The 13,558-nt window shown below is 52.1% G+C and overlaps 1 protein-coding gene across 3 annotated transcripts in view; it reads right to left on the bottom strand.

The window, feature by feature from the left end:
• ATL1 (atlastin GTPase 1) overlaps nucleotides 1–13,558 on the bottom strand; it is a 64,632-nt gene that overhangs the window by 38,336 nt on the left and 12,738 nt on the right. For all 3 annotated transcript variants that reach the window (XM_075926178.2, XM_075926176.2, XM_075926177.2), the window contains exon 2: nucleotides 1,568–1,815. In XM_075926178.2, the coding sequence (XP_075782293.1) occupies nucleotides 1,568–1,815 (248 nt within the window). The remainder of the gene's footprint in view (nucleotides 1–1,567; nucleotides 1,816–13,558) is intronic.

The raw sequence follows: 13,558 nt of genomic DNA, 5'->3' as shown, positions 1-13,558 counted from the left end.
AAAACACTGGGGAAAAATTTCTGTTGAGAAAAAAAAGGGGGAGACCAAAGCTGTTGAGCAAAAAAATAAAATAAAATAAAATAAAGCATGGCCCCTTTAAGAAAAGCCTTTGAAGCTTTTTGCCGGCAGCCATCTTGTTTTCCTGATTGAGCCAGAAGGCAGCTTCCCTGTGCAACCAGGTAAGAGGTGTGTCCGGAGGGTTTGGGGGCGGGACAGGGGGCTGGGCCCAGTTGCTGAGCATGTTTAGGGTTGCCAAGTGTCCGGTATTTTTGCCTCCTGTCAAGGAAAAAAAATCAGAAAATATCAGACGGTTTAGGTGTCTGGTATTTTCTGAATTTCTTTACCGGACAGAAGGTGAAAATATCGGACTGTCCGGGTCAATACCAGACACCTGGAAACCCTAACACCATTCCTCCTGGGGCTCAGGCTGAGGGCCATGCACTCCCCCTACCCGCAGCCTCCTGCCGCAGACACACCTACCTCCCCTTCCAACAAGCTGTCTCCCTCTGCTCCCCGAAGACTCGCCCTACCAGAGCAAGGGTATGGAGAAAGTGGAAGCTGCACAGGAATGGGCAGCCTGGAGGTCCCTGAGCTGCTCCGGGGGGCAGAGGCCAATGTACCGCAATGTGCTCTGCTCACAACAACATAACACAACTTGAGGCCCTAGCGCAGGGCTGGGCAAGATGCGGTCTATAGGCCAGATCCGACTCACCTAGCACTTGGATCCGGCCTGCAGACGGCATCTGGCTGCTTTCTATTGATATCCTGCGGCTTGCGCCACCAAATTCCCTGGCAGTGGCGCAGGCAGCAGGATCCTGTTTAAATGGCTCCTGGTTGCGGTGCTACATTGGCAGGGGCCGGAGCCGTGAGCCCTTTAAATAGCCACCACAACCCTGGGCGGCTGCCGGGCAACGCCGTAGCAATGGGGCCAGGAGCCGCGAACCATTGGCTGTGTTATTCATTCAAAGCCTCCTGCCCCAAACAACTCTGGAGAGAGGCTAGTCCCCAGCCCCGCCCCTTCCATCCCAGGCCACGCCCCTTCTGGGGGTGGAGCCATCCCATGACCATGTACCACAATTCAGTAAGTGGTCCCACGGGGAAAATGATTGCCCATCCCTGCTCTAGTGGGTGCATCAAAGGAACCCACGCCATGGTTACAGCGCCTCAGGGAGCATGCACCGGGACTGCACCCGCCCTTCAGTTAGTGAGGGGCACTAGCCTTCCCGAAAAACGCCTTATCGGCTGGGAGCTCAGAGCACCATGGAGCTCAGATCTGGACACAGACCTGGATCCAAACTCCCACAGTGTCAGGGGGAATTCGAACCCCAGTGGGGGGCCCAGTAGAGAGAGGGGCCCAAGCACCCCCAAAGAGAATCCCAGAAACTAGAGCACTAGAACTGGAAGGGACCTCGAGAGGCCATTGAGTCCAGTCCCTGCCCTCACGGATCCTCAAGCCCCTCTTGTTTTCACGGGAGGGAGGTCTCATACTAGAGCCTGTGCAGCACGGCACCCCCAGGTCCCAGGATGGCACCCTAGGGAGTTAGTTCCATCGGGACTGTGCTCGTACCTTGTCGTACATGTATCTCAGCATGAAGTCCATCAGGAACGATTTTCCTTTCCGGAAAGCTCCAGCCACGGACACAGCCACGACCTCTTTGTCCCTCACGGCCTCCGTGAGCAGAATGCGGTTCAGTGCGGCCTCGTCCAGCTCGAAGGAATGGTCGTCTTTCACAATCAGCACCTGGACCGGCCCCGCCTTCTTCGCAGCCTGCTCCTCTTCGGCGCTCCACTCGTAATTCTTTTCGGAAAAGCCACCTGGGGACAACAAACAAACAGACCCCCCCGGGCTGGGACCGGCGTGCTCAGAAATGGAACCGTGTTTCGTCTGCTGTAGGTGATGCCCAGAGGGGACCAATCTGCCTTTTGCAGGCTTGCCAGATACGGAGATGCAACCCTGAAATCCGCTCCACTGCAGCGAGGAACGCCGCTGCTCGGACGGGACGCAAATTCCGACAAAAGGGGACGCGGGTTATCACTGTCGATTTTGGTCTCCCCCTTCTCAGTTCCTGGGCAGTCCCATTTCGGCCTCTGAAACAGCAGGACTTAACCGGCACATGTGTAGAGAGAAAGGTGTTTTTCATCTTTACTACCGAGGTCTGAGCAGCATCCTCCCTTGCAACATGGCACCGTCCTTCTGGGGTTAACCCCTCGCGGGAGAGAGGGACACCGGGGGAGGCCAATCGTGCGGCGATGGAGACTCTCCTCAGCAGATGCCCCCACCCCGCATTTCTGGGCATGCTCGATAAAAGGCAGACACACCACCCCCCGGCTCTCCTAGTCAATGGCATTAAGATAACAGACGCGTTTAACGGTTGGCTCAGGGCGCTTTGCACACGCCCAGCCGTCCAGAGGAAGGAAGCAGTCTCAGGACAGCCATCCGCACAGAACACGGGCATTGGGACCTGGGAGCGTACTGGCCACTTCTCCTTCACCATCTACCCGGGGCTCATCACCGAAGGACATGGGGGGGTGACTGTCCACAGCCCTCCGCTCACCTAGGGCCACGTACGTTCTCTTGGGATGGACTTTGGGAGCCAAAGGCTCTTCCACTCCCCCGAGAGGTTCTCAGTTACGGTTGGATGGGCTGCTCTACTGCCCCAAGAATGTTAAACATGGCAGCGGAAAGTTAGGCTCCTAAGCCCCCAGTTAGGTGGCGACAAAAGTGGCCTGATTTTCAAAAGTGCTCTGCTCCCAGCAGCTCCCGTGGACTTCAAAGGAGCGGAGCTGTGTTCTACACAGGTTTCCATGGGCGGCGGGTGAACTTAGGACTAGAGGAGGCAAGCTCCGCCCCCCAGCCCTACCCTCAGCCCCGCCCCTTCTGCCTAGGCCCCTCCCCCATGGGCGCCAAAGCCCTGCCCCCCCAGTACCACAGGAAGGTGGGGTGGGGTGTGCTTATAAGTTGTCTGGTAAAAGGCCAAAAATAATCCTGTGCTTCTTTATAAAGAAGCCTAAAAAGCTGCCTTGCTTCTTCCCCCGTCCCCACTTCTTTCGTGCCTGAGATCTAAATAGAAAGTAAAAGTAAATAAAAATGACGGCCAGGGAAGGAGAACTACAGAACAGGGTCTGGGGTTATACTGGATCACACACTCAATGAGTCAACCGTGTGAGACGGCTGCAAAGTCAGAAAGAATGAGAAGAAGAAGAAGAAGAAGAAGAAGAAGAAGAAGAAGAAGAAGAAGAAGAAGAAAGCAAAGTTCATTCTGGGATGTATTTGCCCAAGTGGTGTGAGCAAGAGCGGAGAAGTAATTCTTCCGCTCTACTCAGCGCTGGCGTGGGCTCCGCTGAGAGTCTTAAAAAACTTCAAAGAGAAACTGCTGAGCTACAGTTCATCTGCAAGTTTGATGCCATCAGCTCAGAATTAAACAAAGACTGTGAATGGCTAGCCAACTACAAAAGCAGCTTCTCCTCCTTTGGTGTTCACACCTCCAGATCAGCTGCTAGAAGTGGGCCTCATCCTCCCTGATTGAATTAACCTCGTTATCTCTAGCCTGATTCTGGCCTGCATGTTTATACCTGCCTCTGGATATCTCCACTACATGCACCTGACGAAGTGGGTCTTTGCCCACGAAAGCTTATGCTCCAATACATCTGTTAGTCTGTAAGGTGCTACAAAAGCGACGAAGAGTCCTGTGGCACCTTATAGACTAACTGAAGTGTAGGAGCATAAGCCTTCGTGGGCAAAGACCCACTTCGTCAGATGCATGTAGGTGCTACAAGACTCCTTGTTGCTTGAGCCAGAACTGGACACCGCACACTGGGAAGGGGGTGGACACGCTGGAGAAAGCCCAGAGAAGAGTGACCCCAATGATGAAAAATCTAGAATAGTGTTTATCAACTTTTTTTTTAATAAAGTACCCCTTTTTCAAAAAAAAATTAGAAATACCCCCAGTACCTACAGTTTTCAGACACACAACATTTTTTTCTACCATCGCAACACATTTGTTTAAACAACTTAATCGTAGCCGGGCAGGCGATGAAATTTTTGGGTGTAAAAAGAACAAAAATAATAAAGCCCTGTAAAACTTACAACAAAAATTCAGTGTTCTCCAATTTTCAGTTGTGATGACGTGCCCCCCAGACATCTCTCAAGTACCCTTGAGGGTACTCGTGACACTGGTTGAGAAACACTGCTCTAGAACACGCGACCTATCAGGAAAGATGAAAGAACTGGGTTTGTTGAGTGTGGAGAAGAGAAACCGGAGGCGCGACGTGGTGACTGTCATCAGATACATTAGGGTATAAAGAAGAGGGCGATAAATTGTTCTCCTTAACCACTGAGGGCAGGACAAGGAGCAACGAGCTGAACTTGCAGCATGGGAGATGCAGGTTAACCGCTAGGAAAAGCTTCCTGTCAGGGTGGTTAAGCCCTGGAAACAAACCGCCCAGGGAATTTTAGCCATTGCAGGTTTTTAAAAGCAGGTTAGATAAACCTCTTCAGGGATAGGCTGTAACATTTAGCTCTGCCACAGGGCGGGGGACTGGACTAGCCGGGCTACCAAGGTCCTTTCCAGTCCTGTGATTCTACAATCCTTTAACCAATGGGACAGATTCTCCAGTGTGCAGCAAAAAGAGGCCTCAAATGGACCAGAGATTCCCAGAAGGAAACCCCCTACCACCCTCGCCTCTCTCTCCACCCCAGTGTAAGTGGGGAGGAGCCCTGCCAGAGGCAAATTGGAGACAAGCCAACAGTGACCGGGATGATCCTGAACTTAGGAGCCACAACCACTGCCAAATGAGACTAAAGAACCCGCTCAAGTGCCATGCTGGATCGGGGCCAGTGAGCGACTCACATCCCATTGCCAGGCACTGAGTTACTGCGTTCGGCGATTCAGCCTTACGGCTTGTCTAGTGCTTGCTCACGGATGGACGCAGAAGGGAGGCTGGTGTAAAGGTTCCTGCGTGGGCTGCCATGCTGCCAGTGCCCCCAAAAAACCACAACGAGACGGGCTCCTTATCCCAGATCCTGCTGTGCTAATCAAGTCCGGCTTCCTTTTGTGTTTCTAGCACATACGGAAAGGTTAGCAGGGCGATCGCTGCAGGACGCGGCCAACGCCAGAGACAACACGCACACAGATCGACCAGCCTGCAGAAGTGTTCAAAGGCCAGTAACCTCAGGGGCAGGGGACCTAGGCCTGTTATCAGTGCGCAGGTGGGAGCGGTACAGTCTGATTTAACGTGATGAATCATTCACGCTCCCGGCTACTTTTTGGGCATGGCGCAAGCTGAAGGAGATGCAGCGAAGGAGCATGACAAAGCCAGGCTGGGCAGCTAGAAGAGGGTGGTCCTAGCTGGGTTCTGGGAAGTGGGCAGGCTTTTAAAACACCCTCCCACAGCCTTCCGGGAGGATGCAGAAGGCCCAGGAACTCAACCAAGAATAGAAGAGGGCCGGGTGTGAAAGTCAAAGGGTCAACACAAGGGCAGCTGAAGGTGACACTGAGCAGAGAATCCCAGACAGCGCCCACTACTCCTCGCAGGTGTCAGGGCAGCCAACAGACACCACCCAGAGGGACTCTGCCCGGATGCATGAACGGAGGGAGGAGTAGAAACAGGCCCATAGTCTCAAGAGACCCCCTCAGCCAACCTCCTCTCCCTGGTCTTATAGATGGCTGCTTTGGACAGTGCTGGGAGCAGGAGCCCTAAAGGCCCTTTTCCCTATAACAGGGGTCTCCAACCTTTTTAAGCACGAGATCACTTTTTGAATTGAAGTGCAATCTACCTCAGACCCAACCCCCCTGGCTCCGCCTCCTTCATGGCCCTTCTCGGAGGCCCCGCCCCTGCTCACTCCATCCTCCCTCCCTCCCCCATCCTCCCTCACCTTCACCAGGCAGGGGCAGCGGGTTGGGGCACAGGCTCTGGTCTCGGATTAAGGGATTTGGCGTGTGAGAGGGGCTCTGAGCTGAGCCTGGGGCAGGCCGTTGGGGTGTCAGAGGCGGTTTTAGGTGCAGGCTCTGGGAGAGTGTTTGGATGCAGGGGGGCTCGGGACTAGGGGTGCAGAAGGGGGTTCATGACTGGGGTAGGGTTTCAGGGTGTGGGCTCCAGCTGGGCACTGCTTACCCCAGGTGGCTCCTGGCTGGTGGTGCAGTGGGGCGAAGGCAGGCTCCCCCCTGCACCACTCCCAAAAGCAGCCAGCAAACTCCCTCCCACGTCCTGTTGTGCCCCCTCTCTTCTCTGTGGAGACAGGATGTGGGGGGGGAGGGGACATCTTGACATCAGCACCCCTCTTCTCCCTCCCCTGCCCTGCACATTAAGCGGGAGGTTCCCAGGAGTGGGGAGAGCAGCCCCAAGGCAAAGGGCAGGAGATGCACAGTAGTGCGGGAAGAGGCACTTGAGAGCCTCTTGGCCAAGCCAGTCAGGATCCCCTGTCAGAGGCTCCAAGATCGACCAGTCGATCCCGATCGACTGGTTGGTGACCACTGCCCTAGAGGCTGAGAAAGGGGTTACCTCGGGTCAGCTAGGCACACCTGACCTTATTATTGACCGTAGCCCAAAGAGTGAGAGTCACTTACATAGGCACCGGCGCGGACACCAGAGCAAATGCCCACAGATCGGCCACTGGCACATTTAGGCTCAAAAACCAGCTGAAGGTTTCTAATCTTCAGAGAAGTGACGCTCTGGAGCAGCCTCCCAAGGGGAGCAGTGGGGGCAAAAAAGTGGCTTCGAGACTGAGCGTGGTAAGTGTAGGGAGGGGATGGTGAGACGAGACTGCTGATTCGGGGCCCGTGAGTGATTCAGACCCCAGTGCCGGGTACTCAATTATTGTCCTCAGCAAGGTTCCATCGGTGACGGCCAGTAGCAAACCCCCCAAGGGCTGGAGACAGAGACACGACATGGGGAAGGCTCTGAGTTACTACAAGAATTCTTTCCAGGTATCGTCCTGGCAGGTCTTACCCACAAGCGCAGGGTCTAACTAATCACCATCTTTGGGGATGGGAAGGAATTTTTCCCTGGGTCAGATTGGCAGAGACCCAGGGAGGAGAGTTTTCCCCTCTGCAGCATGGGGCATGGGTCACTGGCAGGGATAAACCAGTGTAAAATGGTGGGCTCACTACAACTTGAATTCTTTAAACCAGGAGTGGGCAAGATCCGGCCCACGGGCTGCATCCGACCGCCAAGACGTTTCATCCGGCCCACAGCCCACCCTGCCGCGCCCCTGCCCCCAGGCCAGGTGAGACCCTGGGGTGCTTACGAAGTCTCCTCCCCCCGTTGGGGACACGCAGCACCAGAGGGAACTGCCGATTCCCGGTGGACGCCCCTGGCAAGGCGGGGGCGAGGGGAGAAACCTCTCGTGCTCCCCCGCCCCACAAGGAGAGAGCAAAGTCTCCCCACCGCACACAGTGCTTAGCGGGAACCGCCCCGTCCGGCTGAGGCCACGCCCCTTCTGGGACCACCCAGCGATCGCTATCAACATCGGTGAAGTGGCCCGCCCAAAAAAACGATTGCCCACCCTGCTTTAAACCATGCCTGGAAGACGCCAGTCACTCAACGGAGGGTCAGAGTCTGTGACGGGGTGGGTGGGTGCGGCTCTGTGGCTTGCCACGTGCAGGAGGTCAGCCTAGATGCACACGAGGGTCGCTCCTGACCTTCGAGTCGAGGAATCCAATGAAGGGCTGCCAGAGTCCAGAAGGGAAAGTGGGCTCGTGCAGGCCAGGGCAACGAACCACTAACAGCCGGCTGCCAGCCCGGCCCGGCCCCAGTCAACTTTTGTCCCCCACTATCGGCGGCCCTGCTGTAGCAGCGCTTTGCGGTCCCTTTTGCCCCCAGGACTTTTAAAACGTAAGCACTTCCTTATTATTGGCAACCCTGGAGAATCACAGAATCACAGAACTCCCTTCCCGGGTTCCCGAGAGGATACGGATCGTACTGGAGCGGAGAGTCACATGCTGTTCTGCGGGCGGGGGTTGTGTTTCTCAAATATCACACTTTTTTAACTGGTCTTTTCAGCACAGACCATTTCCAAGGCCTTGCAGATCAAGCTCCACGAAGTGTGTGTGTGGCAGGCACACAAAGAGACAGGCAAGGGAGCTGAGCTTCCCCAACCGCACTTTTGGTTTTGCTGATGTTCACGCTGAGCTCTTCTCTCTGTGCTACCTCAGCCTCTCGCTGGTCGCCCCGCCAACCGCCTCCCTTGTCAAGCGGCCCGCGTTTCCTTCCCCTTCGCTGTTAACGTTCCAACTACTATTGCTGTGACCGAACCAAGCACGCACAAAGCAAGGCAGACGCCCGGCCTCCTTCCCCACAGGGTGACTCAATATGGGAACGAGAGTTAAGCAGAACTGGATTTATGACTTCATCCGAGAGACGCAGCCTGCAAGAAAGCTTTCTGGCTCCCCAACTCAGCCCATCAAATAGGCAATATTGCTGCTGTTATCGTAAATCTAAGGACAAAGATAAGATCCATCTTCAGTTGCATTAGGGATTTCTACAAAGGAAGGTAATATATACTTGTGAGGGAGTGAAGAGAGGAGGGGCTGACAGTGCTAGCCCCGCCCCGCTTCACTTGCAGCCAATACCAGGCCTGGGGGGAGGATAAAAGGAAGGCACCTGGCTCAGTTAGGGTGTCTCTATATAGCACAGCTATTTCGGAATAACGGCCGTTATTTCAAAACAACGATGCGAGTTTCCACACAGCCATTCCGTTATTTCGAAATTATCTCGAAAGAACGGACGGCTTGTTTCAAAATCCGTAAACCTCATTCCACGAGGAATAACGCCTCTTCCAAAACAGCTATTTCGGAATAGCGGTAGTGTGGACGCTCCAGTGCTGCTATTTCGAAATAGCTCTTCCCCAGCGACAGTCAACGTAATTATTCCCCAGTGCCTCCTGAGGCTCTAAATCGAGGTAGCGCATTTACATTCGGGGAGCCTACCTGGGACTAATTTCGAGGCTTCCCTGTAGTGCTATTTTGAAATAAGCTATTTTGGAAAAAAAAATCGGAAATTGCTGGTTTTGATATAAACGTGCTGTGTAGACGTACCCTTAGGGACAGGCCAGCAAGGAGACAGAAGCGCAATTCAGCAGGACGTGAAGCAAAGCCCGTCCACTTGGCCAGTCACAGGAGCAAGTAAGCCTCCAACACCACCCCCTGGGACATAAGGGGGGAACCTGCTAGAAACCCTAATGGGGGAATCTAGACTCTTGGGGCCACCCCTCAAATTTAAGGGCTGGATTAATACAGTTCCTAGGCCGGGGGCACCAGTGGCAGAGTTCTGCACCCCTTTTCTGCCAGCTAATTCCATGACCTAACCACTAGACCACCCCACCACCAGGGAGACCCCTGGCCCAACTCAACTGCAACATGCTCCACGCTCCTCCGAAATGCTGATACTCAGCTGCAACTTCCATGTTGCAGACAAGAACAGGTGATACATCGTGTGTCCCTGGGGTGAAAGCTTGGCCTGCTCATGCAGCGATGAGAAATCACATGCTAGAAATGCACCTTTGGAACGCAACCAAATACAACAGTCAGCATTGTGGGTTTCCTTGGAAAGAGCCTCAGGCTGCAGCCCCCACACACTATAGTCTCAGTAGAGATCAGTCCTCTGAGGAACGTTCCACAGCCAGGCCTTTAGAAAACCAATCCGTGCACATGCGCGCCGCACGCTCTACTCGCAGGGGTCCTCACCGGCAGGACGAAGCCCTTCCTCGTAGAAGGAAGAGTTTGTAGGAGTGGCCCTTTGGACATCAGACCACGGATCCAGCCTAGGGCTGCTGCTCCTGTCCACTGAATCACGTGGTTGGAAAGATGGTGGAAATTAGCAAGAGCAGGAAAAAGATCTTTCTGAAACGGTCTTTATCCAGACTGCCTACATGGCAAAGCCACCACTAAAAATGCCCTCGCCAGACAGACCTAGGACTGAATGGTCCCGGGGAACAACATTAATCTCTTCCCCTTTAGGGTTGCCAGATAGTTTAACCAAAAAAACCGAACCCCCCCCCCCCCAAAATAGCATTAAAATAACATGGCCCCTTTTTAGAGTGCCTACAGAGTCAGAATAGGGACAGGAACAGGGGAGAAGTTGAGCACTAAGCCCCAGGGAAGGCATTGCTTCCCCTTGGTCTTTAGGCTTTTTGCAGGAGCCATTTTGTGTTATTGATCAATCAAAATACAGCTTCCCTGCTGAACCAGGTAAGCAGGGAGTCCGGGGGCAGGGGATGTCAGGGCTCGGGGGAGGCGAGTTGCCGAATGTGTCATAGGGTTGCCCGGTGTCCAGTATTTTCACCTCCTGGTAAGGAAAAAAAAATCAGAAAATGCCGGACATTTTAGGTGTCTGGTATTCTCTGAATTTTTTTTTTACTGGACAGAAAGCGAAAATACTGGACTGTCCGGGTCAATACTGGACACCTGGCAACCCTATTCCCCCTAGGTGTGTGATCCCTCTAAGCATCCTGAGGAGTAAACCCAAAGTAAACCAACCAACCAGCTGCTGTGATGTGAGTCCTCAAAGGCTTGGAAGAGGCAGCCTCGTTGTGAGGGCACGGGAGAGCTGAGAGTAACAGAAATCTCACTTCCTGTTCTTTGAAGGATGCATGCACAGAGCCTTGCATTTTAGCAGCCTGGTTGGAAATTTGAGCAGAACAGTGCAAACTGGGCCACAAGAGGACTGGGGAAGGGATGTTCTAGCACAGTGGTTCCCAAACTTTTCGGCATCATACCCCCTTTTTGATTTTTGAGAAATCCTCATGCCCCCACCCTCCCAAAAATAGCAGCAAAACTTGTTAAGAGAAAAGAGAGAGAGAAAAAAAAAGGAACTGACCGGGGCCAAAAACCAAAAAAAACATCAAAACTTTCAGGGGGATTGACCGGAGGGGTGAGGGCTGGTTGCCTCGTCCCCCCCCCCCCCCCCGGAATTACTTCACCCCCCCCCCCCCCAGTTTCAGAAAAACCACAGCAGCAGCTCTTATGTACCAGCACTGTCGGGGCGGGGCAGGGCGGATGATCCACACAGCTGAGGTGCTAAGGGAAGGGGGTGCGGTGAGGTGGTCCTTGTGACAGCCAGAACCTTCTGGAGGGAAACGTGGGAAGGACTGGCTGGTAAAATTCTCTTTTTGATGGGCTCAACCTTGGGTTGCACTAAGCCTTCCTGCTCGGTTTTTGTTCCACAGACTGGCTGAAGGAAGCCTTCAGAGTTTTGTTTAAAGTCCTCAGGTAGGTCTGTCAGGATGGCTTGCCAGATGCTTTCACTTTTTTTCTTCCTGCCGAACATGACAGGAAGAAAAAAAGGGAAGACCAAACTTGTTGAGCAAAAAAAAACCAACAACCTTGCAAGAAAAAAAACCGTCGCTGCACCTTTAAGAATCCCCGCTCACCTCCTGTCTGTGTAAAATCATGGTGAGAATGGTGAGGGAGAGGCTGGCTGCCTGTTCACAAAACCATGGCAGTCTAGACAAGGGGCAGAGCGCTTTCAGGAGAGGACGATGAACCATCAACCATATTGTTAAGCTGGAAACTGTAATACGAAAAAGTCTGAAAAACAAAGATGTTGTGATTCCTTTTTCGTGGGCAATCCCCTGCTTACTAGAGCCACCAGCTGCCCTTATATCAGGAATGTCCTGATCCCGCTGAGGTGGGGCTTTTCTTTTATCTAGGTTGGCCTCGCCCCTCACTCTCCAACCCTGGGGGCAAGCCATCCTGTCAGACCCACCCTCCGGGCTTTAAACAAAACTCCGAAGGCCTCCTTCAGCCCGTCTGGGGAACAGCTGTCTTCTGGATGCTGAAAAGCATATGACATGCCATGGAGGGCTTACTGTACAAAGCAGGTACAACGCGGAGCAGGGGAAGGATGGATGGATGGATGGATGGATGGATGCATTGCAGATGATACCAGGCTGGGAGGGGTTGCAACTACTCTGGAGGATAGGGTCATAATTCAAAATGATCTGGACAAATTGGAGAAATGGTCTGAGGTACACAGGATGAAGTTTAATACAGACAAATGCAAAGTGCTCCACTTAGGAAGGAACAATCAGTTTCACACATACAGAATGGGAAGCGACTGTCTAGGAGGGAGTACGGCAGAAAGGGATCTAGGGGTTATAGTGGACCACAAGCTAAATATGAGTCAGCAGTGTGATGCTGTTGCAAAAAGAGCAAACATGATTCTGGGATGCATTAACAGGTGTGTTGTGAGCAAGACACGAGAAGTCATTCTTCCGCTCTACTCTGTACTGGTTAGGCCTCAGCTGGAGTATTGTGTCCAGTTCTGGGCATCGCATTTCAAGAAATTAGGGAGGGTCCAGAGAAGAGCAATGAGAATGATGAAAGGTCTAGAGAACATGAGCTATGAGGGAAGGCTGAAAGAATTGGGTTTGTTTAGTTTAGAAAAGAGATGATTGAGGGGGGACATGAGAGCTGTTTTCAGTTTTCTAAAAGGGTGTCATAAGAAGGAGGGAGAAAACTTGTTTGTTCATCTTGGCCTCTGGGGATAGGACAAGAAGCAATGGGCTTAAACTGCAGCAAGGGAGGTTTAGGTTGGACATTAGGAAAAAGTTCCTAATTGTCAGGGTGGTTAAACACTGGAATAAATTGCCCCAGGAGGTTGTGGAGTCTCCATCTCTGGAGATATTTAAGAGCAGGTTAGATAAATGTCTATCAGGGATGGTCTAGACCAGGCATGTCCAAAGTCCGGCCTGTGGGCCAATTGCGGCCCGTGTTCCGGTTTAATATGGCCCCCCAGGTAATTTGGCAATATCTATCTTTTATGGCCCCCAACGAATCCATATGTATTGAGATGAATACATTGTAAAATCTCAGTTAATGTCAGTTGGTCTAAATCAGTTATAAATATATTTGGACACAACATATATACTTGGTGTTATGTTCCTGTTCATATTTTTTGAACTTAAAAGTTGACAGACAACCTTTATTACCAATAATATGTAATGTACTTTACAATGTTCCTGACATATATTTCAGCTTCCTGGATTTTTTTTTTCATCTGGCCTTCAGATATGAAAGGCAGAGTGATTTAACACCTGTTTAGATTTGTCATCCATGTGATGAAATGAAAAGTATGCCATTTGCAATAAACTTTGCATAAAATAGTTAATTTGCATTTAATTTTAATGGTTCAAAGCATGTCAGGCAAAATGGTCGGCCCTCACGCATGTTCACTTCATCAAATCTGGCCCTCTTTGAAAAAAGTTTGGACACCCCTGGTCTAGACAGTATTTGGTCCTGCCATGAGGGCAGGGGACTGGACTCGATGACCTCTCGAGGTCTCTTCCAGTCCTAGGATTCTAGGATTCTATGATTCTATTATTACAGAATTTTTGATTACGAGAATCATGCAGGTCAGCCTGAAAAAATCTATTTGAATATACATATAATATTAACAGCGGACCCTTCAGGGAAGTTCTACCAGCCCAATTTGATTTTATATTATGCTAAATGATCTTCCAAAACCAACAAGGGCTGGGGTAAGTGACACTCTATTGGCAGAGGACTGTGCTCTGTGGTTTAGGAGCAGGAATACTGAGCTGGCAAAAAACAGAATCAAG

Source organism: Pelodiscus sinensis, chromosome 5, assembly GCF_052426305.1.
Source record: "Pelodiscus sinensis isolate ZL-2025 chromosome 5, ASM5242630v1, whole genome shotgun sequence".
Lineage (NCBI taxonomy): Eukaryota > Metazoa > Chordata > Testudines > Trionychidae > Pelodiscus > Pelodiscus sinensis.
The sequence above is the reverse complement of the archived record's forward strand: the minus strand, read 5'-3'. Positions and strand labels throughout refer to the sequence as shown.